The sequence below is a fragment of the Hyperoodon ampullatus genome (genome assembly GCF_949752795.1).
Source record: "Hyperoodon ampullatus genome assembly, chromosome: 3".
Taxonomy (NCBI): domain Eukaryota; kingdom Metazoa; phylum Chordata; class Mammalia; order Artiodactyla; family Ziphiidae; genus Hyperoodon; species Hyperoodon ampullatus.
In genome coordinates this window covers 15,261,552-15,288,906 of record NC_136916.1, presented here as the reverse complement: position 1 = coordinate 15,288,906, position 27,355 = coordinate 15,261,552, and the positions used below count along the sequence as shown (strand labels likewise).

Sequence of the window (27,355 nt, the reverse complement as noted above, 5' to 3'; positions counted from 1 at the left end):
ATTGGTCTTCATAAAGCTCAGTTTCCTCAGCTTATTCCTGTGTAATGCTGTCGGTAACTTACAGTTCTTCACTTTACAGAGATCAGTCCTTTCTAACACATGGAACGAAATGTGTGGGTTTTTCCCACTTTTTCACCTGCAGTATTTGGAACTTCATATTCCCTCTCTTGGGACAATGAAAATGTTTCTGAAAAGGATTGTCAAGTGTGATTTTTATTTTTTTGGCTTCGATTCAAAAGTACCTGGATAACTTGAAGAAGGGAAGATTAAAAATAAGGTTTATGGATCATGTAAGTGTAGCTCCGTGATCCAAACTGACTCAGACATTGTGAGCTAGACCAGCACCTCTCCGGTGATGCAGATGTGGCTAAACTACAGGCCACACTTTGCATTGCAAGGAGTTAGAGCACAGAGCAGATTTAGCTATTAGTTTTGAGGATATAGATTTCTGAAAAATCTTAGATTAAATTGCAGTGCCTACCAGCAACATATCTTGTGGATTTCTCATTCTTGTACCAAATAAAAATTGCAGACATATCTAACAATTGTATCACCTATGATCGCATTAAAGTTCATATCTGAGGAAAGTACAGTGGAAAATGGTTAGCAAATATGTGCAATAGAAGTAGCTAAAAGCTACAGATCCACTGTGTTTCCACTAAATGCATATGTAAGAACTCTTTTTTTGATCATCTGCTGTGGCACACTGCCAGTTGTATCTGTATCATATTGTCACAAATTCTGTAATATATTTCTTTAAAAAGCTATCAGTTGCCAGTTACTGCACACAGGTTATTGTGTGTGTTCTAATATTTTATTGCAGTTCATAACTAGGTATTCTATTTGACAGGAAAGAAGTCACTGGAAAATCCTTAATCTAAAAGAGAATGCTGTTACTTTGAGATACTTTACAAAGCAAAGGCAAATTTCATAATGTCCCATGTGGGCATAATCTCCATGGTATGTTTGCAGTACAGAGAATATATCAGAATATTCTTAGATAATGAAATCCTACTGCTCATGTGTCTCAAGCATAGATATGCTTTCTCAATTTCAGAGATCTGACAATAACAGTACTGAATATAAATATAGGGTAATAATAAGACACATCATCCCATTTCACAGAAATAATGAAAATTTGAAGAATACTGCTGTACTGATTCTTTCTTCAGGCCACTGTTCTGCTCAGTGAACTCATGGAAGACAGTACTTACAGATGAGAAGAATGTGATAATGCAGATTTGTGACATTTTTCAAAAGAAAAAAAGTACCACCTGATACTGAACAGTTCTTTTAGTATATTTATTATGAATGTAAAAGCTGGTGTAGATTTTTTTAATGAAGCATTTCCATCTTAGGGGAATCTTAAACTTTCAGAGGCATCCATCTGTGGTTGCAGAATCAGAAAGCTGTGCAAAGGGAAGACTCAGATAATCCTGAGGAAACACACTTATTTGACTCAAATGAATTGAAATTTCCTAAATGCATGTAAGTGTCAGATTGCTTTCCACAAAAGATGAGAAGGAAAGCATTGTGAGAACATGGGATTAAAAAGGAGCAGAAATACTGCATAAGTTAATCAGCACCCAGAGGAAGACCCTTATTCTATAGAGAGCCAGGATTAAGGAAGAGAGACAAGGTGTCATCTGAACCACGTCTTGGAGAGAGAGTTAGAAGGTAGCCAGGTATCAAGGTATTTCTAGCCAGAGAGTTTTGCACTGGTAAGCGGGGCAAGATTTTTAAACTCCCTTATGTGTCTTAGTCCGTTCAGGCTGCTATAACAAAAATACCATAGACTGGGTGGCTTAAACAACAAATTTATTTCTCACAGTTCTGTAGGCTGGGAGTCCAAAATCAAAGAGCTGGCAGATTTGGTGTCTGATGAGACCCCACTTTCTGGTTCATAGGGGGCTGTCTTTCTGCTGTGTCCTCCCATGGCTCAAGGAGCTAGAAAGCTCTCTAGGGATCTCATTTGTAAGGACACTAACCCTACTGATGAAGGCTCTACCCTCATTAGCTAATCACTTTCTAAAGGTCCCACCTCCTAGTACCATCACATTGGGGGGTTAGGTATCAACATGTGAATTTTGGAGAGACACAAATGTTCAGTTCCTAATGCTATGCTAAGGTGTTTGGGATTTATCAGGAAGGAACTTGGAAGCTACTGAATATTTTAAATAGAGAAAGGCAAGATTGTATTGGTGCCCCCAAAATGAGTGAGGAGTGCATCCGAAAGCCCAAATCTAAGGGGTGGAAAGATGAAATAAATTTAGATGAGAATTATTGGGAGCTAAAATGAGACAGCAGTTAGAGGAATGCTATTGATGAGCATATGAATTGCAGGAATATTTAGATTTCTAATGAATAAATTACATTAACCACGATGACTGACATTTTACCCAAACTTCTGGTGCTTTCTTGATTCTGAGGGTCAATTGCAGATCCTGGTCAGTTCCTTCCCTGGCAGTGTGGCCTGCTACAACCTTGACAAGCACCCATCTCATATGGGTTGGGAATTGGCCTCATCTCTTCAACTCTGTATTGCCAAAGGTTGTATGTGAACTGACAACAAAATCTGTTTCAACTTCTTTTGTTTTGGAAATTGGAAAAACACATAGTTTCAAACTTATGATTTAATGCCATTCATTTGCTTTTAGAATATTGATGATGACTTTTAGTTTTCAAAGAAGAAAATCCACTGAAAATAGTATATCAGGCAGAAATTATCTGCAATTATTGCTCACCCTCTAAAAAGATAATGAGGATTAAAATAGAGTATCATATATCCTGCTCAATTATAGATTATTCTTAGCTTGACATGTCAGCTCTTTATTGGAACAAAAATGAAAAAAGATCCATAACTGTACTTCAAAGAGTTCCATAAAGAATAAGTGAATTATCTCTATGATGCTTCACTGTTAGTTAATTGAATTTACTTATGGTAAGAGCATGGAAATAGTCTTCGAAACGATAAATACATTTACAATTGTAAAATTATTAAGTGTGTTAGTCATATAATTTATTTTTAGAACAAGAATTATATTTTAGAGTAATATTCTTGCATTCTCCATATACAAAGAGAGGTCCTCCCCTCACCAGGACCCTGAGATTAATTATAAGAATCTGGCATTGAGTTTTTCCTACCTCAATTTCCTAGCCATTCATGAGAACTGCGTCATGTCCTCTGCCTTTCTTTGCATTAATTAGGGCAGTGATAAGGAACTTCTAATGTAAGGAACGCCAGGTTAACCAGTAGAATTTCTACTTTGTCATCTTGCAATTTTATTTTTCCTCTTTCCCCAGGCTAACTTCCAATAGGACATTTAAAATACACTTTCATGAAAATTATTATTTTCAGTCTCAAAATTATAGTACTGTGTAATAGGTCTAGATCTTTATCTAATTGATTTCTAAAAATCCTGCTGAAGAACCAGGCTTGTTTGCTAGTCCAGAATGCGTCCAGTCTTTGCACGTTGAGGAAAGGGCTCAGGGTGAAGGATGGGCTGGAACTCAGGAGCAAAAAAGCCAGCAGATGCTCGAGTCCTCTGTTCTCCTGGCAGCTCATGGATGTGTCCCCCAGTGGACAGTGGTCCAGGCAGGGCTGTGTCCTGTTTGCTTCTCCTCTTTATTGGACAAGTCTGAGAGGAGCATTGCACAGGGGAAATACATACCCAAGGTCAAGCACCAAGCAGCCCAGGCTGACCTGCCGGCAGTTTAGGAAGTGCCAGCACTTGGGTCGGGGGTGCCAGTTTCCATGGAATGTTGAGTTCAGTCTCAGTCTTCTCCTTGCTAGGTGCATAGCTTATCTTCTCAGCTATCTAGCTTCTGGGCATCAGAGAGATAGTTTTGGGGGTCATTCACTGGACAGTCCCATTCTATATTAATGGATTATGCCTTAAGGACTAGTCTTTTTTTTTTTTTTTTTTGCGCTACGCGGGCCTCTCACTGTTGTGGCCTCTCCCGTTGCGGAGCACAGGCTCCGGACGCGCAGGCTCAGAGGCCATGGCTCACGGGCCCAGCCACTCTGCGGCATGTGGGATCTTCCCGGACCGGGGCACGAACCCGTGTCCCCTGCATCGGCAGGCAGACTCTCAACCACTGCGCCACCAGGGAAGCCCAAGGACTAGTCTTTTATGTGATATTTTCAGAATCAGAAACAGACTAATAAAGTGATTGTAGCTCAAAGACTAAATAAGTCTGAGTTGGTACAGTCATGCCAATAATATGATTTTTATTACTACATCTGGAGAAGTATCAGGGCCACTCCTTATTCCCGTGAAGATTTGTCACATAATGAATCTGCCAGCCCCTATGATGTGAACTTACTTAATTTTAGAAATACTAACACCGACTGAGTACACTAAATCACACCAAGTCTTTGCCATTTATTTTATCTAACAAATTAATGTGCACTCTACAACTTAGTACCAATGTTTTGGAAAAAATAAAGACTAGGACTCTGATAAACAATGATTATCTGTAATTTTGTGTGGCATCCAGAAGTTTCTATGGACCTTTGTCAAAGATGTCTCATGTGTCTTTGCCAAATACTGTGACTTCTATGGAAACATTATTAGGTCTACACATAGGTGTGCCATTACATATATAGGAGGTGTTTAAAAATTCCTGATGATTTAAACTTACAGTATGAAAAAAGTATATTTTTATTCTTAAGCAATGATGTATATAATATATTTTGCTAAGTGTTCAGGGGACTTTTATCTCATCTTATATTTCTGAAGCAGTTTTAAGGTAGATAAGGTCTCTTTATAACAAAGCATGCATATGCATATTCATATTCTTTGCTTTTGCATTTGTGATAAATTTGCTAATGTGCCACCCTGTACTCTATTAAGGAAGGTATCAAATAGTCAAAGGTCCTTTTGAGAAGGGGTGGCTAACATTCGGAATGAACAGAGACTGCCTTAATTTTCTTTTTGTGTATCCCTGAAAGAAAACCTTTCTGTTCGTGTCCCAGCAATGCATAGATGTCTGAATCTGTCTAGAAACAAGAGAAGAATTGAACTTTGCAGCCCTTGGGAACAGTTGTTTTGAGCTATTTTCTGTATGGTATTTCAAGCCTGAGCTATTAAATTGAAATAATAGTGTGGAATCCACGGCACTGAATTGAATGAATGGATTAAATACTGCTGAAACTATTTCTCTTTTACAAGTAATTTCTAGCTCTTTTTGTAAACTTCATATATTTACACAATCTTTAGCTTAAAAAGCAAAGCTATGGAAAACACTAACATTCACCTTTTAGACAACATCTCTATCAATCATCTGTCTATCTATATTATTTTGCATTCACAGTGCTGATCCCACTTGTCACCAAAGGAATTTGAAAGGAAAACTGGCAAAGCAAATTTCTTACTGTTTAAGTTAAACATTTCATTTAGTCACAGCACCTTTTATTAAAGAAGTCTTTTAGGTAAATACTTCCAAAACTAAAAATATTTTGTCTTGTGATAGGATTTTCCACTTAAATATAACACTGCCTAACTTTTTAAGGTTTCATGAATTCTATTCTGGAAATTTTTATAATTTTCAAAGATGAACGTCATGATTTATGACTGTCAGATTTTTTTCTCTAAGGACAGTTTAGGTTATAATGTTGTCCAATTTTCTTAGGTTATAGTGCTTTGCACAGTGTTCACATTTGAATGCAGATCTTTACTTGTTCTCTCAATAGAGCAGAAGGTGATTTAAAATTTCATTTTCGAAAATGTTTACAGGGGACACTAACAAACCTTTCCAAGAAACTCAAAACAGTTAATTTGTTCGTTGTAAATAGTGTTGTAGAGTGATCTGTTATCTTAAAAATCAAGTATAAACAATCAGTTTTCTCTTTCTTAAATACCAACTGAACAAAGAATGACTTGTCATCTTTCTCTGTCCATTGAGGAATCAGATATCTCTTTATTATTTTTACAAGTGAATGAGATTAATCTTTACCAGAACAGAAGGATGTCATATTCAAATGGGAAGGGTGCAATTCAAAGAGTAAGAAAACAACTTTATGAATAAATACAGAAATGTGCCAGGCCAAAATAATCAGTATTCATTAGAAATTTTTCTCACGTTACTAATTGGACCTAGTGTTAAAAAAATTATCTTCTAAAGGTAAACAAAAATTTTAGACAAATCTTTGTATTTTCACTGTCCCTTAAAAACTCTGTGGAAAGTAATATTTTCCACCATAAACCTAAGGAAATAAAATAATCAGTACATTCAGAAGCCCCCCTTCTTTGCCCCTGCCAACAGCCCATCCAACGTGGCTCTATTTAGGCAGAAGACTTTAGAAAGAAAGCAGCTGCAGTTCAATTACTTACTGGTCCACAAAGAACTTAAATAGAAATCAAAATCACTTTTGCCATGACGGTTAAAATGTTATTTTGCCTCATCGAATAGGTTTGCTATGGTCTGAGCATATTTCAAATGTATATGACATGCTTTATTCAGGCAGTTTAGTCATTGAACAATCATAACTGCCACTTCAAGGATTTTTTTTTAAATTTTGCTTTGTAAAGGTGTATTTCTTACTTTGTTATTAAAAGGAGAATGGTTGACATTTTCTGCATTTAAATCATTTGCATAAAAGGACAAAAGAAAAAAACTCTACGTTTTTATCTCCTTAAGAAAAATGTTTAAACATCTTCAAAGGGAATTTTTTTTTTTTTCCAGCTGGTGATCACTTGTGAATGCAAATTAGAGTAAGGGGTAAATGACTGTGAGCCTGTTCCTCCTGATTGTCTATTGACTTTTTAAGTGTTGGTAATAAAGAATGTGGTAAGAGAAAATGATTTCCAACTTTGAAACAGTCCCTGAAACCAAGCAAGGAGCGGGTTGACAGAACAGAAGCAGAATCTGGGACAAACATTAATTTTTTCACTTTGTCCCTTCTTTTTCTAGCAGTGCTTTCCACCAGCGATCTCCCATCTGCCCAGGAGCCTCCATACCAATGTATCATTGTCTTCCTTTGGGCTGCAGTTGCAAAATTAAAAACCAAAGAACTTGGCATTGTAGGTGGTGGTTTTAAAAATCTTTATGTGTAGGCAAGGTTGCTATAAACTATAGGTATTTTTCAAAGCCTATAAATAGAAATTTTAGTGATTTGTAAATGTATGTTTGTGTGTGTATGTTTTGTGTATGTGTGTGTGCGCACATACATGTGTGTACATTATTCCTAATCACTGTAAATAAAAATTACCTCCATGGGGGAAAATAAACGGTGGCTGGATAGCCCCTTTTACCGTACACTTAGACACTTATTTCTCTGAGCAAAAACCAGTATTTTTTTTTCATGGAGGCAATAAAAATTAAACAGCTACCTGGAGGACTGGCCAAGACTCCCTTTTGCTTCAGTGAATGCCTTAAGCTTTAAATATGTTCTTTAGATTATTGTTCTGGAAGGTAAGGATGAGACACAATGAAGGAAATCAAAGCATAATGGACTTTTTGAAATAATGAGGATCAAGGGAATTGCCTGGTGGTCGATTGGTTAGGATTTCTTGCTTCCACTACAAGGGGCACAGGCTCGATCCCTGGTCAGGGAACTAAGATCCTGCAAGCTGCTTGGCGCTCTCGAAAGAAAAAAAAAGAGGATCAGACATTATGAAAACTGGAAAGGAGATGCGACCGTGGACCCAAGATTATGGGGCAGCTGAAATGAGATTCCCCAATTCTCTCTGCCTTAACTGTGCCCTTTTCAGCACATGCACACAAAACCCTTGTTCACCTGGCTCTGTTTCAATCTCGGTGGCCGCTCTTCTCCCTTACGGGCAAGTTTGCCCTTTCTCTCAACCAAGTATCTCTCTTGACTAGAAGCTCATGTTACCACTAACAACCTGTGTAGTCTGAAATCATTATCCTGTGTCTCCATTCCTACAAGGCCACGTGAGAAATATATGGTAGATTCTCTTCTAGAATAAGTGAAAGGGCCTCTCTATTTAAAGCAGGGTTTGGCAAGTGAAACTCCATGGATATCACTCCAAACCATATTGCCAAGAAATGACCAGACTATTTCAAAAGACCCAGTCTAGGGAAATGTAACTCAGATTACAGCCTCCATGAGGGATGAAACAGTGCTGGATCTTTTGTTGATGTTCATAAAGCATTCATTGATTGGAAGTAAAATTTTCTGGATGCAGGGAGAATAGTATTTAACTGAGGGTTAGACATAAAACCCAGAAAGCATAGGGAGACTTGACTTCCTTTTTGACCAAGAAAACCAAGATTCACTTGTGGCTAGGACTGTAAGTAAAATAGAATGTGACAAGGACTAGAACTAGATTACCAACAAAAGCCTGATGTTTTTGTTGGCTGTTTCCACATTCAAATGAGTAGTGACGTGGGGTATGTGATTATAGCTTGTCCACTGGGATTCTTTGTACGGCAGTAAATTTGTCTTCACACTCAAATGACCTGAATACCATTTTCTTCTGCAAAAGAAGAGATGAAGGATGAGGGAAATTAAGATGGTTACCGAGAAAGTGTCCCATGGTCACGGTGTAGAAACCCTTTTCCCCGGGTGCAGGAACAGTGATGCCTCTTCAGTGCCTATCTGGAAACCGGGCTTCTTTCCACTGGAGTCCCCTATCTACTTGTGCTGATTGAAGCTCATGCTCCTGCGCAAATTTGCTCCCCTACCTCCTCTAAACTGTATTTTTGAAGAGTTATATTTGAAGCTGTCACATACAAAATAGTAGTAAGGGGCTTCCCTGGTGGCTCAGTGGTTGAGCGTCCGCCTGCCGATGCAGGGGACACGGGTTCGTGCCCCGGTCCGGGAAGATCCCACATGCCGCGGAGCGGGTGGGCCCGTGAGCCATGGCCGCTGAGCCTGCGCGTCCGGAGCCTGTGCTCCGCAACGGGAGAGGCCACAACAATGAGAGGCCCGCGTACCGCAAAAAAAAACAAAACAAAATAGTAGTAAGAGGGGGCAGCAGCGCTGGTGTCAGCGGCATGACCCTTTGTAGCCTTCTGGAGCAGATCAGTGAAGCCACCACACTTTGCAAAGGCAAGGGTGCACCTGCAGGAAAAGTATCCCCTTGGCTTTAGTAAGCTGCTGCCGCTGCTGCTCTTACTTCAGTCACTTTGCTTCTGCTGGGGCTGTTTTTATCCACTTCGCTGCCTTTCTTTCTGCTTCCCCTCTCAGGCAACCATAAATTGAAATGCCGCAAAAGCACACACGCCTGGGGACAGAGGCAAAGAGACAGAGACAGAGAACAAAGAAGCACCTTACTGAGTTCTATCCCTTCCAGTGATGATAGAAAACCTGAAACCACTGCTGTGAATCTTAAGCCACCTGCCTTGGGTGCTAATTGGGCTTTCTCAGGTGACAGCAGGCATTATAGTGCTTCTAGATGAGCAGGGGCCATTGGACATCTAGGTAGAAAAGCGGGGGGTAAGGCTTATCAAAACACTGGACCCTTCCAGGGTTGTGCACCCACTTACTCCTTCATGAATCATCCATGGCTCCAGGCTTCCTTTAATAGAGTAATCCATGTGTTAACCTCCTGGGATTATTTTAAGGGAATCAGGAGAGACCTATTTCCAAGTTCCCCTGTGATGTGATCAAGCTGGAATTTCTCTCCCCATTTTCTTGATGGATTATATATCTGCCTACTTCTAACACGAAGTAATTGAATTCCGTTTTTAAAAATGGCTGTGTTGACCACTGTTTTGGATTGATTACTCGCTTTCACTTTACATAGGCTTTCTCCAAACCGAATTCCATCAAGTACATTAGGTTTCCCCTTTCTAAATTACTAGCACAGTCCAAATTTGTTGTCTTGACATTTTAGTACAGTTGCCTTGATTGGGTTCTGAGTGATCTGAAACTCTTCAGTCCCATATTTAAAGACAAACATTGGATTTACATTTGGTTGGTAAATTTGAGCCCTTGGGGTCATGGTGGCAATAGTCCAAAAAAGTAAAAAAAAAAAAAAGATATCATCACATGAGGCATGATTTACTGCAAGGGAATTTCTTCCTAGATATAGGGGAATGATGGGGCATGGTGACCATGGCAGCTGCTCCCCAGCTGCAGCAGAGTGGGGCCATGTGTGAATTTGGGCACATGATGCCACATCTCCTAGTTTATCAAGAGATATCCAAACACTTAAAAGTTGTTTGTTCATTCTTTTTTTTTTTTTCCTTAATCACACGTGGACCAACACAGTGATGGTAAAATAAAATGTCCATACGTTCATGTATCTAATGGCCACCAGATGCTATTGCCACTATATACAACACAAATAACTAATTACATTCTTAATTAATATAAACTTACTAGGTCATCTTCCAAAGGGCCATCTTATTTCCAAGTTCCGAGAGGCACCTCACTGTTGCCTTCATGTCTACCCCAGAGGAAGCATACTACGTGTTGAGTTGAATTCAATCCAATATAATCTGATTCTTGGAGATATATTCTAGATCTCTTCTGTCCTACTTTTCTTCTGTACTTATTTTATGTAAGTACAGTCCTGGTGGACTACTTCCTCTTGCATCCCTTGTAAACATGATATTGAAAACAAGAAGTGAAAGATGGTTTTAAAGGTCTCACCTTCACTGGTTATTTTGAAGAATGTTTCTAAGATTATTTTCTGATCTGAAATATTACAGTGTATGAAATTGGAGTCATGGGAAGTATACTGTTTGGTTATGATTGATTCAATATTCCAAGTTTTCAAAAGTATTTAGACATAATGAGAAAAACTTATATATTCAATTAATTACATATAAATATTGTAATTTAAACAATGACATTTCTTCAAGTAATCATCTTCTTTTGTTTTTCCTGGAAGACTGGAACATCTTAGACTTACCAGTGAGATGAATTGAGAAAGTCAAAGTGATTTGAAACATTGGCAATACATTCAACTGTTAATAAGACAGAAGTGTGCTCTGGTCTGTATCTATAACTAGCTTGCTAAAAAATTAAATAAATAACAAATGGATTAAACTGTATGATCATTCAGTAGTATTGCATATGTATAAAACAACCACAGCATTTCTAATTTGCAGATAGATTTGAAGGAAAAAGAGAAAGAAAATCAAATAACTGGGGGAGGGGGGGCTTTTAGTGTGAGACACTGCATTTGTTTTCAATTTTGTAGCAGTTGTAACAGATATAAGTGGCATCTTACACAAAACACTTTAGAGGTATGATGGAGTAGCTGGGTTCAGCTTAGATTACTGGCAGAGCCAGGACAAGGGCTCGCAACCCCTGTTTCTGGCTCCTGATGCCAGCCAACCCCTCCCCACGCACCACCATGCTGCAGCTCTTTCTCTTGATCCCTGGTAACTGATACCTGGTGCTATGAACTGAATTGTACCCCCTCCCCCAAGTCGTATGTTGAAGCCCTAATCCCCAGTCTGACTGTATTTGAAGATAAGGCTTTTAGGAGGTAATTAAGGTTAAATGGATTCATAAGAGTGGGGTCCTAATCTGATAAAATTGGTGGTCTTATGAGAAGAGCAAGAGGGACAGAGATCTTTCTCCACATGTACACATTGAGGAAAGGCAAGCCGGTGTGAGGACACAGTGAGAAGGCAGCTGTTTGCAAGTCAGGAAGAGGGTTCTAACCAGTATATGCCCAGACTGGCACCCTAATCTCAGACTTCCAGGCTCCAGAACTCTGAGAAATAAATTTCTGTTTAAGCCATTCAGTCTATGGTATTTCATCATGGCAGCCTGTGTGGACTAAGATACCTGGGAGGTGTGGAGAGACAACTTACTACGTGACATTTTCTAAAAAGGGTCCTTATGAAGTTTCCAACACTTGAACACCTAACCTTCCAATCCGAACTTAGCTACTCTTTTCTTGATGAGAATCCTATTCTTCCTCAGTCATGTGACTGGCTGCATGGATCCCCGCAATAGAAGTCTCATATTGTATATTCTTTCCACCCATTTCCTTATGGCATATTTCCTAGTGAACCCATGATAGTTCATCTCTTCAGGAAAAGTAGCCACTTCAGTTTACCAGAGTGTACACTTTCTCTGTCTTTATCCATATGGACTCCCTGTTTGTGGTGCTGGAGAAATTCCTCAACCTCTTTTTTATATTCATGTTCATGGTCTATTATTTGTAAACAATATTTCCTTAATGGTCTAAAAGCTTTGGCCATAGTGTCTTGGAAACTGAATTGTATAGCTAAATTCTTCAGATTTTGTGCATGTGGTTAGAATCACTCACAATTGCATACATTCTTCAATAATCATTAATGTCTGATGAGAAAATTAAACATCAATTAATGATACTTTTCTTCTTGTATACCAGGTAGCCTTGTTTAGAATGAGACATCATATAAGGTAAATAGTGACCTAAGAGCTCTGACCCAAATGAATGAGTACATGCCAGAGACAGAATGTAGAAGGGAAAGTTGGTGAAGAAGACAAAAAAATAATCTAGGTCTTTTTTGGAAAATTCAGATTGATCTCAGGTTATTTCTTACCCAAATAGCAAATTGTTTATCTAGTCACCAATTACTTCAGGAAGTAGTTTTAAATATAGCTAAACTAAATATAGTTGAAATATGGTTAAAGATAGTCAAAATAATCTGAGATATTATAAAATGCATTTCTTATCCAAATACATGAAACTTATCCATAACATCTCCAACAGCCTTTGCTCAAAGTCTTCTAATGGGAATTTATCCTTTTTTAAGAGAGAAAATGTTGTTTTTGACATCTTAATTTATTAAACTGTTTTCTCATCCTTGCCTGAATATTTCATCCCCAGAACATTCACAGATGAATCGTCCTTCTGACCTTTGGGCAAAGTCAATCCAGTTCCTCTTTGTCATCCAGTGGACTCTTCCCCATTCATTTCTCACATGACTTGACCTACAACACCTCAACCATTTAGATCTTTCTCCTCTAGCCAGATTTTATTTCATTTGTTATTAAAATGCTGAACTCGAAGTTGTACTCAGCAGGAATTTGTCATAAAACTGTTATGTAGCAGACTAGCAACTGTCCCTCAACTTACTATTGGGAAAATAGTATAAACTTATTTAGACTTTATAAATGTATTTATAAATTGGTCGGGGAGAGACTGGCCTAGGAAGAACCTGGAGCCTGAGGCTCAAGTCCAAGCCCAGAGATCTTTGAAAGCCCTTTAAGGGAGTTTGCATTTCTCTGGGGCCCAATGCACTTCCTGGGCATTATTTGTACTAGGAACAACTTGATCCCCAGAGGACCCTCAGAGGCTGCTTCCTGGAAAAAGGATTAGAAGATCAATAATATGTAAATAAACCCTGCCACCCACATCCCTGCTCTGAGGAGGTCACTGCGGGATCTCTGTGCCTGCACAATAGCCCTTCAGCCACTCAGAAGCAGCAGAGTGACCTTAGGGGTTCTTTAGAGGGGTTCTGTACCAAGAAACAGAAATGTAAAGCACATGCAAATACTCATTTGCTAGATTCATTATTGTCACTTCCAGGGGAAGTGGGAGGGAGTTCGGCTTTGAAGATGGAAACCATGCAGCTTTCCTAGAGTCCTTGTGAGTACCTTATACTTTGTCAGAGTATGAGAAATTCTCTAGGCTTTAGCTCAGCAGTTTTACGACCAATATTTTCGAGTCTTTAAAGATGTTCTAATCTACCTCCGAAGAGGAAGGGAAAAAGCACTGTGGCAGTGGCCTCTGGAAGTCAGATATCATAAAACCAAAATGGAAAAAAAAAAGACTCAATGTTTTCATTCATTTGCAAATTAATGGCATTTAAAAATATGCATTATCTACAAACCCTATCTTTTCAGAAAAAGAAAGCATTAACAAGAAATAGAACATGATATTAGAGTAAATGATAGGTGAATAACCAAATGTATCTTTTAAAAAAGCTCATCAAGTTATCTTTGTCTTTTTCACATTTTATTCTTTGAGAACCACTGTATTATGAATTCTTTACTGTGGATCTAACATTTTTGTCTCTATCATAAATGCTTTGAAAAGTATGCAAACAGGTTATTTTTAGGTAGCCACTTTCCAAATCTCCTCTATTTAAAAGATTAACCAGCTAATGATTTTATTGCTTAATAAAATATTCTGAGGGAACCAGTCACTTTCCGTTTTCAAGGCAATCTGTTGGTTTTTCTTCCTCGGCTTTAAAAATTATGCCTGTTATTCCTCTACATGTTTTGCAAACCATTGTTGGCATTTTTTGCAACAAAAACCTCTAGGCCATCATGAGTTATGTAAAGTCTCCACTACATCAGGGGACCAAATTTGTATTGGATTTGGGGAACCATGCCCTACATAGTGGACTGCTTACTTATAAGTCATCAAGTCAACAAAGCCTAATGCAAAGACCTGGATTGAACTTTGGATTTTATACTAGTTGTAACAGAACACTGATGTGTTGTTTGTTCACACCTGTTCTCAACTGTCTGATTCATTGGAATGTTTATTACATTCTTTGCTCTCTGAGTGAACCTAAGAATTTTTTTCCCAATCCCTTTCTCCATTGTCTCCTTAGCCTCTGGAATAATCATGTTCCTTCCAGAGTAAAACCCAAAGATAACTTTGACATAAACTCTCTTCATTTTTTTAACCCAGGTTGTTTTTTAATGTTTTAACCATTAAGCAGTATTCTGTTCTGAATTTTATCTACAAATTAACTGAATTCAAAATATTAACTGGTGATTATTTCTAAGCAACATTTATGCACAGTGTAGATCAGTGAAGAGAACTACTTGGATATCTAAGCCCAGGCAGAGGAACTCCATGAGCATATGGAAATTCTCTACTTATAGAAATATCTGATATATGTAGACTTCTAATGTAAGAACATTCAAGTAAGAGTTCCTGTTCTGATTTCTTTTGAAGTTTTCATTTGAGATACAAAAGTAAATCAAGTGGCCCTAGGGTTTGTTATTAATATAATCACTTAATGCCTGTGTCTCCCACTAGACTGTAAACAACATAAATGCAGGAACTGTGTCAGTTTTGTTTACTATATACTTTTTAAAACAAAAGTCTCCTGAATAAATGTTTTTAATGTCCTAATATCAAAGGGAAAGATATTTAGTCTAAAAAGGCAGCTGGTTGATATTTGAAGCAAACACTTGGGAACAGAAGAAGGCTGCTTCTCTGTGAGTGTCCACCCAAGGCCCTCAAATGCCAAAGACAAGAGAGAACTGGTCACTTCAGTCACATGTCTAATCTTGTCAAAGAAAAGAAAAAATTAAGTAAAGTGGTATCATTTCAGGAAGATGGCTCAATTTGTGTTTTTTGTGTGGATCAGGTATAATGATTAAAAATGCATAATGTTAAACTTCCATAGCTAAATCTAACCTCTTTCCACCGAGTGCTACTTACAATTAGTATTGTGCTTGGAATAGCCACGTACAGTTTACCACTGCTTCATTCTCTGCACTGCGTGTTTATGCAAAGCCTGATGATTATGCTTACAGACTGACAAATGAGCTTTAAAACTGTGTTCATATCTCAAAGTGATTGATGCAGCACATTCACTGCATTTTTGAAGCTGCTTTATCTTGATACTTGTTTCAAAGCTAGTATACCAAGTGGGGGGGGGGTGGGGGGAGGGGGATGATGACACATAAAATTGTATGTCAAATGAATGCATCCAAAACCATGATATGAGGATTCCAAATTTATACTATTTGGGACATGTACAGATGCAACCTGTGAAACATTCAGAAAGCTCCAGATCGGAGAAATCAGAAATTCTCCAGATCGCAGAAATCTGGACTCAGCCTTCTTTACTGAGATCGTCAACACTGGAACTTTAAGGATCATCATTTCCAAAACAGATGAAAGGCTATTTATTATTCCTACCGTTCTCTGGAATGTAAACCTTACTGTGTGTGCTTTGGAAAGTACTAAGCTCAACATTTTTAAAAGTAAAATTCTTAAATTTTGGTAAGCTCTCTAAGGATAAGTTGAATTTTTTAATATATTTCTAAAGCCTTGGTTTTGGTATGATCATATAGCTATAGAACATGTTCAGTTACAAATTGGAAATTTCAGCTAATAGGTGATGTTTCCCAGATGTGTCTGCACATCGGGATCACACTGCACCCAGCCCGGATTCTGATTTAACTGGTCTGGAGTATGATCTGGGCTATGAAATTTATAAAAGATCTCCAATTGATTCTAATGCTCAGACAAGTTTGGGAACCACTGCTACAGTTCAAGGGCATTCACTAGCTCATGGCATTGTCCTCTGTTGAGCGCTTATTCGAGTACTCAGTGAGAGAAAGATAGAAATACAGGTGTTACTTGAATATGGGAGGGCTTCTCAATTAACATCTGGTTACTCCTAAGGCCTTGTTCTGTGACCGTTGGTATGCACTTTATCTGGAAACCAGTGATATTTATTTTCCTATATCTGTTTGTTAGCATTTATAATGACACGTAGATATGCTAAGCTCCACTTTAAACTGTTAACTGGCATAGCTACTTTCAACCATCCAGGCTGTCCAGTTGTCCTGGTTAAATGCTGCAGGGTCATTTTTGAGTGTTCTTTTCCCTCTTAAACACTGGCAGGTCTTTTGGATTCTTCAGTCTTTCCCACAACAGCATCTTCCCTTTTGTTTTCCCTCTTAGTAACCTGGTTGAGCTGTTAGGATTTTGTTCTTGATACTTTTATTCTTTTTAAAAAAATCATTAGTTAATTAATTTTTATTCTTTTACTCTTTATTCTTATTATAGCTTCCAAACTAATGTATGATTCTAATCACTCCCTTCTCCAGTCCATCCTATTTTCTAGATTGTTCCGTCTAAGTCTACACTTAATCCATTACTTCCAAGGCTCTCATTTTACACAGAATCAAATTCAGACTTTCCAGATTGATGTTCAAAGCTTTGTGCAATCAAAATTCTACATATCTAGCTGCACTCACGTCACATTACTCCCCTATATGTGTCTGTTCTCATTATTTTATGTAATCTTATCAGTATTTTTCTGCTCATTCCCCTGGGTTCAGACCAGTCCCTCTGAGCAAAATCGCCCTCTCAATTCATTCCTCAAGGCCCAGATTAAATATCATGACTTCTATGAGCCCTATATTTTATCACTAAAACTGAATGAGATTTTTTCCTCCTGAGAAGGCTTATAATACTGAAGCTGCCATTAAGTACAGCCTTTATCTTATGCCGGTCTGGAGTAGAGAGATTTGAGTACCTGCACTATGTCACTCTGTTGCCGGTTTCTGGAGAGCAAGGACTATATCATAAACATCTTTTGCCCTTCCCAGCCATCAGCTGAAGACCTCCACATACATAACCAGTGCATCATAAATACTTGTTAGCTTGTATGAGTGACATGTGAAAGAAATGGTTGTAAATAAATAGGCTGTTTTACAGCATCTTCCTACATTAGACTACGTTCACTTGAATATTTGACCTCCAGGCATTTTTCTTACACTTTCCAGCTAGTTCTTAGGAAAGTGAGAAGCTCATAACATTGATTTTCCCTTGTGTGATTTTGTAAGACAGAAGCAAAAAAGGAAAGCATGCTTCTCAGACTGCACTGAAATAAAATCTCTCCTAAGCTATCTTGTAATTTTATTGCAAGGTATAAATACCAGCTTTATAGATCTGAGAGGGCATCTTTCTGCAAAGTCAGCAAAACCATATTATGAAAATACTTGTTTGAATCTAGAATTGGTAACTTTAAAACAAAACTTCAACAGACTGTGCTTTTCTTTTTGCTTCTTTATTTTTAATGGCTCATGAAGCTATTGCAGCCTCTCTCCCTTTGTTCTGCCCTTGTTTGACCTGTACATCAGCTACCTAAAGTTAAGTGAGTTGGCAACAAGATTTTCCTTCTTCTAAAATATGGTCCTGGAAGAATTTATCATTTGAAATGGGCTTTTAAAATTCTTATTTAGAAAACAATAGGAAGATTTACATTGTTAAAAGTACCTCTATGCTAAATGAAAGCAAGTACAGATTTTTTTTTTAATTGAAGCTACCCACAGGTATTGTCAAGGTGGTCTCTCAACTGAAGTGGAAATGATACAGTATCTCCTAGAGGGGTCAAAGTAACTGTTTATTTATACCTAGCAAAACAGCTCAACCACTCAGGCATAGAAAATTTGCATGGCATGATGGGTTAAAAATGGCCCCAAATTCCTACAGTTTATCCCATAAAGAGGTAGGATCTATCTTCTCACCTCTTGAACCCAGGACATGCTTTGTAACTTGTTCTGATCAAATGATGGGATGGAAGTCACATTAAGCACCTTCTAAGCAATGCCTCCAGACACTTGCAGCTTCCACTCTTACTTGCTTGGATTCTATCAGCTTGGGAATAAGCCCAATCTGGTCTCCTTGGGAATGAGATGTCACAATGAGAGAGAGACCCTAAACATGTGGCCAAGTCCATGGGGAACCAGCCAGTCCCCAGCTGACATGAGAAGTGGCCACAAACCATCAGTGATCCCAACTGACACCGTGTAGGACAGAAGCAGTGCCCAGCTGCACCCGGTCCTAAACAAATGAATGGTTGTTTCAGCCCACCAAGGGAGTTGTTTGTTACCCAGCAATGACCACTGATAGAGGTCGCATGAGGGGTTTTGTAATAGGGCATGGAAATTTCAAGAATAATAAACTGAATAGTGAATAAAATATATTTATAAATAAATTGGATTGGTTTGTGTGTGAGTTTTTACTTCTTCCTTGCTGTTAAGAAGAATCTACCCCTGTAACATCTTTTCTAGGAGGTAATAAAGCCGAAGTAATAAATAGCTTGAAAAATATAAAGAAGGTCTAAAACTTACAAATCTATATATTGAGTATCTATCATGTACCAATGTTTACTATCTAGAATACAGCAGTGAACCCAATAGAGGGAGAGATATTTTAAAGGGGGAGCAGGGGGAGGCAATAATTTTTTTTTAAGTCCAATGATAAAAGTTACAAAGGAAATTAAAGCAGACTAAGAAATAAAGCATGACAGAATAGGGGAGGATCATTCCAGGTGCATAAAAGAGCAGGTGAACAGTATGGTGTCAGGGCACATAGCGTACTTGTGGGACACCAGGAGAGCTAGTAGGGCTTGTGTGGCATGTGATGGGGAGGATGAAATGGAAGGGATGGCTGTGTCAAGCCCAGTATTTGTGGGAACAGTAACAGTTACCTTTGAAATGAGACTGACCAGTTCATAGGGGGAAATTACCCAACTTTTCCACAAATGTTTGTTGTGTGAAAATTGTCAACTGAGTTATAATTTTTAGAAGTTGTTCCAGAGTAAAATTTTCCATAATTCTTGTAAAATTATAAATATCTCAATATTTTTTCTAAGAGATAGGCCAAGATAGAGAACTGTATGGATTTTCAAAAAGCCCTCCTATATTAGAAAGCTTGAATGGCAATTTTGATTAGCACTAGAGAATGACATGAATTTTCAAAGGCAATAAATCTAGGGCTTTCTTACAAATCCAAACTTAATAAAGGAACTATCTGTATGTGCTATGGACTGAATTCTGTCTTCCCTAAATCCATATGTTGAAGCCCTAACCCCCATGTGGTTATATTTGGAGATAGGGCCTTTAGGAGGTAATTAAGATTTAATGAGGTCATAAGGGTGGGGCCCTATGGGATTGGTATCCTTATAAGAGGAGGGGAAGACACTAAAGAACTTTCTTTTGGCCCTTTGAGGACATAGTGAGAAGGCAACCATCTACAAGACAGGAAGAGAGCTTTCACAAAAACCAAATCTGCCAGAACCTTGATCTTAGGCTTCCCAGATTCCAAAACTGAGAGAAATAAATTTTTGTTTTTTAAGCCACTCAGTCTCTGGTCTTTTGTTATGGCAGCCTGAGCACACTAAGACAGTATGTTTATAGTGTCAGAGCTCCTGCCCCATCATGAATGCTACATCTAAAATAGAAATGTCCATATAAATTATGATTGTCTTTTTTGATTATCAGAATGTTTGTGGTCCCTCACACCATTGTTGTTTCTTTCTAGTTGATTGGAAAAATACACCAAGAATTATAGAGAAATTCAGTAACTGTAAAATGATCACACATTTTATGCATCACAATATATTGTGCATTTGAAAAATAATGCACACAAATACAAGACCTGTGATTTTTTTAGTTTGCACAGATAACGCATAGTGTTCCCAGGGATTTGCACACTCCTTGCAACAAGTCTGGTAATTTGCCTCCAGTCTTGGGGCCTATCTACAACTTACCAACAAGGATGATTAAGTACCTATTGAAATGGTACTATACTATACAGTTACTATAACTAGCTACCTGTGTTGGTTCTTCAAACTGCACACTTACATTTCTTTTGATGGGTATCACTTAAATAATGCGAAGTCTTCTGACTCATTCACCCCTAGCAGTTTCTTCCCATTTGCCTGTGGCTTTAGAATCTCAGAACCTTAGCTGAAAGGAATTTTAAGAGACACCTAGTTGAATTCCTTATATAAAGTCCAGAATTTACAGTGACTATTTAGAGGCAGAAGCTGTACTTCAACCCAAATATCCTTTGAGCTATGTTATTGTAATGCTAATTTTGAGCTTTTTAATACAAATTTCATACATATTTTTAAACTTTTTTCATGCATGCATTTTTTCCCTAGGTTTTTGCAGCCTTCAGAGATCCCTTGTAAGTTGGCAGTGCACCTCTTTAGCAACCACTGTATGATTGGCCATCACTTGCTTGTATTTATAAAAGATAAATTGAGATGTTAATTCACTCAAAACTGCCCAGATTCTCTCTCTGGCCTGTGCTTTTTCACCACTCTAAAACTGGAAATACTCTCGCAGATTTATTCTTGAAAAAGGTTAAAAGCTTCTACCAGGAGCAAATTAAAGTATACTGGATAAAATATATCCAGGTAGAAAATACTGTTTGTTTCATTTAATAAATGAATCAACACAAACACATACCAACACATTCCAAAATGCCTGGAGATGTAGGCAATCACTTAATTGAATTATAGAGCTTTGATTTTGTCATTATTTTGAAAGATCATAAATGTGTTATGCTTCCTTGGCCATACAGTTTACCTCTCTCTGCATAGCATGAGAGATGATCTCATCTAAGAGAAAGTTACTGGGAAAATGAAAACTGTTTTATGATGGAAATATTGCTAGAATCCCATATTTTATATGTCACATAGTAATCTGACCTCACGATAAATTCACACACACACTCACACACACACACACAACAACTAATCCTACATTCTTGGGTGTCACTTTACTAAATTCTTGTGAAGAACTGATAAATAATACCTACCAAAGAGTCATGGACAAGATATTGCTAGGGGGATAGACAATGCTGCAAATAGATCAAGTAGGTAAAAATCCTTAAAGAAATAACAGCGGCATCTGTGAGAAACTGAAGATACGTAAAAGATATGCATAATGAGAATTGGTGCAATAATCTGATATAATCAACAGGAGATAGAGGAATTGATTTTAATTCTTCTGACACCATAACAGTAAATTTAATTGTATCCCATGTAATTGTTCTGAGTGTCTGAAGAGGGTATTGCTGTAGTACTTGCTGATGTATATTGAAGGCTACTTGAAGATAATATGTAATTGCTCCTATCATGCTGAAATTGTGTGGGACTAATTTAATAATCCTTTATATTCTGTTCATATGCTTTTCAAATGTGCTTAAATATGTTGGTCGAATTTCATTTTTTGGTAACCCAGTGAAAGAAAGCTAAATACTCTCACTGGCTTTTTATTAACAGAGACACTCATATGACCTATCTTCCTACACCGCATTCCCTGTAGGTCACCTCCTTCTGATGTAGTTGAGAAAAGTGTTGCCAGCTCACTCTTTTTCTCCTTTTGTTATTTGATCATGTCCTTTGGTTTCTTATATCAACATGATTTTTTTAGATCACTATTTTTTAACTTTGTTTTTGAGGAGTTTTATATATACAAGTAATCTTTTTAAATAGCTTTACCTTTAAATGTACTATATGGCCCTTGTGAAATCATTTATATAAGAATGTAACATATTTGGTTACATTACATTACATTATATTATGTATATTAATACTTGGCAAGAACCATTCAAATTATAATATTTCTTTATTTATTATGAAACTATCTTTGAAAGGTAACTGATTGATTAAATGCTAAATAACTTTACCTGAGAACTTTGACTATGTTTTATATATCCATATATTTCAATGACTAGCACAGTGATGTTCATACAATATATTCTTGATTTAAAAAAAAATCTTAATGAAATGAATTTAGAGTTCAAATGCTATTACTACATAGGCAATGTGAGGCATCCATAAGAATTATTCAACATAAAATCAACTTAACACCCATGATAGAAGAGAAGACAACCTTTGGGTTAGAAACTGTGTAAACTGATTGTTGCAGAATGGTTAGGATACAGTTACAAAGACTTTTTCTCTGTGTTTTTGGTGTATGTCCTCTGTTTACAGCTGTACATTTCCAGACATGTTTGAAAAGCATGGATTTATAGGATTTATAGCTACCTATTGTGCCATCTACTTTCAGTAACAGTTGGTTTCCTAAATGAATTGGCAAGTAGGCATATCACAGTAGTGTTTTGTTTTATTTTTTATGATGTTAGAAATAGTTTGCAAGAAAAAAAAAGAAAGAGTTTGCTTCTGAGCAGAATAGGAAAATCTTTGTGCCTGAAGTGGCTTTTGGCAAAGCTTTAAGAACCATTACTCCTATAAAGGACAAGATATGGTTTGAATAATTTAGTAGTGCTAAGATGTCATATTTTTGAGACATCTATTTTATGGCTTTCCTGAATAACTGAGCCAAACACCTCTCCCAGGAATTTAACAACTTTTGTCTCTAAATCCCTAGGTAAACAATAAATTGTCTTCCTCTTTGAATAAAAGTTGCCATGACAACTTGGCAAGCTTGGGCTATAGAAGTCAAACACCAAGAAATCAAAAAGCTTTAACTTTCAGTATTTTCAAAGATGTGATGTTGTTTTGAGAAGCTCTGATTTAAGTGAAAATGAAGGTGTATGTTCACATAGCCATATCAGTAATTGTAATTACTGATTACTGATAAAAAATATATATTTTTGCAGCTAATCCATTGTTTAGCATAATGATACTCTTATTCTTTATGTTAACTTCAAGACTGTGTCTTGATTAATTACAGGGATTTAGGGGTTAAGGGAAATACCAAAGTCATTTTAGATAGGTTGATTGCAACAATTATACTGAACTCTATACTGAAAGTTTGTGATATTAAAGAAAATATCTATCTGGCAATTGTATAAGAATTTGGCAGCATCATAAAATCTATTACATAATTCATCTAAAGATTACATCTCTGACCTCAGTGTTTCTGAACTCTTTATAAAAATACTAGCAATAGGGAAAAAAGATTAAAATTTTAATTTAAACTCATTGAATATTTTCTTCAAAACCACCCTTTTATACCATTCACTGAAAAATCAAATGAATCATTATTGTTTGTTATTCAGACTTGATGATTTCTGGCAGGTTAAAACAAGTTTTCATTCCTTCTGTGTGATTTGCTAGACTACCAGATGAGAATGGGAGATGTTTGTTATCTAGATCTATAAATCTGCAGATAAGTTTGTCTTATTCATCATTGCTTAAGTCTCTTTTCGTGAAAGTTAAGGAAACTTGTTTGTCAGTTAGGGTTCTTTTGGTTGATAATAACTCAACTCAAGGTGTTTTAACAATAGGAGAGATTTAATGGTTCATCTAAGTGGTTGAACAAGCCCAGGAGTTGGCGCGCTTAGATATACTTGGTCAGGGATCTGGCTTTTTCTTTGCATTGCTTATGGTTCTGTCCTTATCTATGTTTGCTTTATCTTCAGGCAGGATTCCCTCTTGGTAGAAAATGGTGACAGTAGTTCCAAGTCTCATATTTACACATCTCAGCAATCAGAATCAGGGAAATTATCTCCTCTCTACCTAATCTCCAAGGTGTCTCACTAATTGGTCCTTCTTAGGTTATGTGCTCATCATTCCCACCAACCATTGTTGCCAGTGGAGTGACACCTGTAGAATGGCTGTGCCCAGTGTCAAGGAGGGTACTTACCACTGAAAGCTTCCAATGGTGAAGCACCAGACAATGAGAAGGAGTTGAAGGCACAACCACAATGCTTGTTACTGTCCTAGAACCCAAGCAATCAGTGTCATCACGTTCTGGAAGGGAGGGCTGGAAAATCATTAGGATAGAAGCTCTCTTGAGTTTCATAGAATCTTCTTCCTACTCCTTTTTTTGTATCTCCTTTTTTCCTTTTTTCTCTGCAGAACTTTCTTATCTTTCATCGTGGGTATACTCGTAATTTGTACATGATACCTAGAGTTTAATTGGAGATATAGGATTTTTATTTTTTAAAAAAATTTACTGTTAACATTTAATCAACATCTTTTCTCAAGATGTACATTTGGGGTCATATTTTTTCTTTTAGTCATGAAGCAAAATCTATTTAGAATATTGCTTAGAATATTCCTTTCCTTCATGTAGTCATATATATATATATATATATGATGACTTGTGAAAAGGTACATGGTATTCTTATTTTGACTGGATTTCAAGAATAATTATATTTTATTTAATTAGCACTTAAATAATAAATGCATTAGATGAAATCCCATCCAAAAATTTATTATTCAAATCATAGACCCTCTATTCACTACACATTAATCTTACATATACCTGAATATTTTTAAATACATTCTGTTTAGTGACTTCTCAAACTGATAAGCACATTTACATTTCATGATAAAACAAACAACACAAAAACTAATTGTGATTCAAATTAGTCAATAATCATGTGATTTTTCTAGGTGTTCCTCAGCAAAATTGCTTTTTAAAACATTTAAATCTCTTCATTGAGTGTGAAACCTGAAAAATAAAGGTTTTGTGACAGGTACCATGTTGATAGCAATAATGAGAATTTAAATAAAAGTAGAATTTAACAACCCAAATTATAAGGGAAAGATGTATTATCTCAATTTCTAGGACCATTAAATGAAAGCAGCGCCTAATATAACCCTAGTTTAAAAGGAGAAGTTTGAATTTGTTGTCACTCAATAGTAATTACAGTTCAGGCATTCAGAAAATACTAGTTCCAGAAGTGACATTTTTTGTTTGGGCAGCAGCAATCAGAGAGAGCCCTAACATTACTGTTTTAGAAAAGACTATTGTACACAGATTGTTCATTTGCCTTTAGGTTTTGTCTATATAACAGTTTATTTTTAAGAGGCTTATTACTTTTATATTTTTAAAATATAATTCACTTTCCTTAGAGGTTATTTAACTCATTTGGCTGTTTTGAAGAATACTAACACTTCTAATTTCAATAGGATCATTTTTGTTTGTTTGTTCTTTTATGAATTTTAGGAACACCTTTGTTCTTTTTTTTCTTTTGAGGGCTCTTTTCTTCTTTTTAATGAAACTCTAAATTATATAAGTTTGATATGTAATGATTTAAATGCTTCTTGTAAAAAGGGGGTCAGAGGAAGAAAAAACATTTTTTGATCCTAGGGCAATAAAGGTATTACAAAAATGTAACTGATGTGAAAAAACATCCATTAAATGTTGCACTCTGAATTCACCTGAAAAAGAAAAAAAATGCTACAAGTAGATTCATCTTAGAGGTATTATTTTAAATAGCAGTCAGTATCAACACAAAGCTTATAACAAGAACCACGTATGATTATCTCTATCTTTGCTTGCCACAATTCTGACACACTCTCATTTTTAGGGTAAAAAAAATATTTACACAACTCTAGAGAAAAATCAAAATAAACTGATAAAATGGAGAAATTTCAAGAAGCCGTAGTCAAAAGTAAAATATGCTTTTTTACCTTCTAAAATAGAAATTAGAATGCTTTAGGCAAATTTAGCTAGTACTGAGTAGTCACTGAAAAAACTTAATGCTTCTCTTTTTTTCCTACCTTTATTGAGATATAATTGATATGTAACATTGTGTAAGTTTAAGGAGTACAACACGTTGACTTGATACACTTATATAATGTAAAAGCTAGCCACCATAGTATCAGTTAACATCTCCATCACGTCACATTATTATCATTTCATTTTTGTGGTGAGAACATTTAAGATCTATAATCTTAACCTTAGATCCCCAGAACTTAATCGTCTTATAACTGGAAGTGTGTACCTTTTGACCAACATCTCCCCATTTCACCCCCTTCCAGCCCCTGGTCACCACCATTCTAATCTGTTTCCATGAGTTTGGCTTTTTTAGATTCCACATATAAGGGTTATCACTTGGTATTTATCTTTCTATGACTTATTTCACTTAGCACAATACCCTCAAGGTCCATCTGTACTGTCCGTGTCCTTGATGTGCATTATTCTTTATTATTATAGGAGGACACAGATCATAATTACTATATATCTCGGATATATGGTCCATCTGATTCTGCCAGCCGGGATTTGTGGGTGAACATAGACCAAATGGAAAAGGACAAAGTGAAGATTCATGGAATACTGTCCAATACTCATCGACAAGCTGCAGTAAGTGCTTTGACATTTTGAGTTTCTTTTCCTTCTTCTGTAAAAAAAATTTTGCTTTAATTGACATGATCACTTTTCAAGTATATTAGTTCTGCAATTGCAGTTTAGATTAATAATTCATGTAAGATGTTATAGAAAATGATAAAGAATTATTTTGAGAAGCCACCATTAATTTAACCATTAATTAATTAATTAACTATTAATTTCTCCAGTAAGTATGATGAGTTGCATATTCAATTTAAAGTTGTGATTTATCTTGGATGATTTTCAGTTTTCATGTAATTAGAGAACATGCATGTAATCCATGCATTTAGAGAACATTTTTTTTTAATTACATTAATTTGCTATCTTCCATTTTACATGAGTTTATTACCCTTGGTCTGAAAAAGATTTAACCAGAAACATTCACAATTCAGATAACACATGTAGACCAAATTATGGATTTATGTGAAGAAATTTAATATGAAAGAAAGTAATTATGTGAAGAAATTTAATATAAAAGAAAATAATTAAATCTAGAAGACTCCAAACATATTTTAAGTCTGAGCTTAAATCATTTACCAGTGGTGGTTCCTTAAACAAACAATTTAACTATTCTGAGGCACAGTTTCTGAATCTATATAGGCAGGATGACAGGAGATATGAATACAAGCCTCACTTAGCTTACATGGTCACTGATATCCTGTTCTATGTGTCAGGTTGAATGCTTTCATGGATTAGCTTTTTCAATCTTCACAACAATTCTATGATTTAAATATTATAACCACCTAGGTGTTGAAGATAAGAGAACTTAATCTTGGAAAAATCAGCCTAAGGGTCTCCTGCTGGTAAGTTCTGTGACTCAGGTGTTAACCTAGGCAGTCAATTCCC

General features: G+C 36.6%; 1 protein-coding gene across 2 annotated transcripts in view; it reads left to right on the top strand.

Annotated features, from left to right (window-relative positions):
- The window catches only part of PLXDC2 (plexin domain containing 2), a gene marked incomplete at both ends in the record, with an annotated part of 390,364 nt that overhangs the window by 158,249 nt on the left and 204,760 nt on the right, over positions 1-27,355 (top strand). Inside the window, one exon of one of the 2 annotated variants that reach the window (XM_079699677.1) lies at positions 26,339-26,485. The exons of the other annotated variant lie outside the window; for it this stretch is intronic. Within the exon in view, the coding sequence (XP_079555803.1) occupies positions 26,339-26,485 (147 nt within the window). The remainder of the gene's footprint in view (positions 1-26,338; positions 26,486-27,355) is intronic. 2 annotated transcript variants of the gene reach the window in all.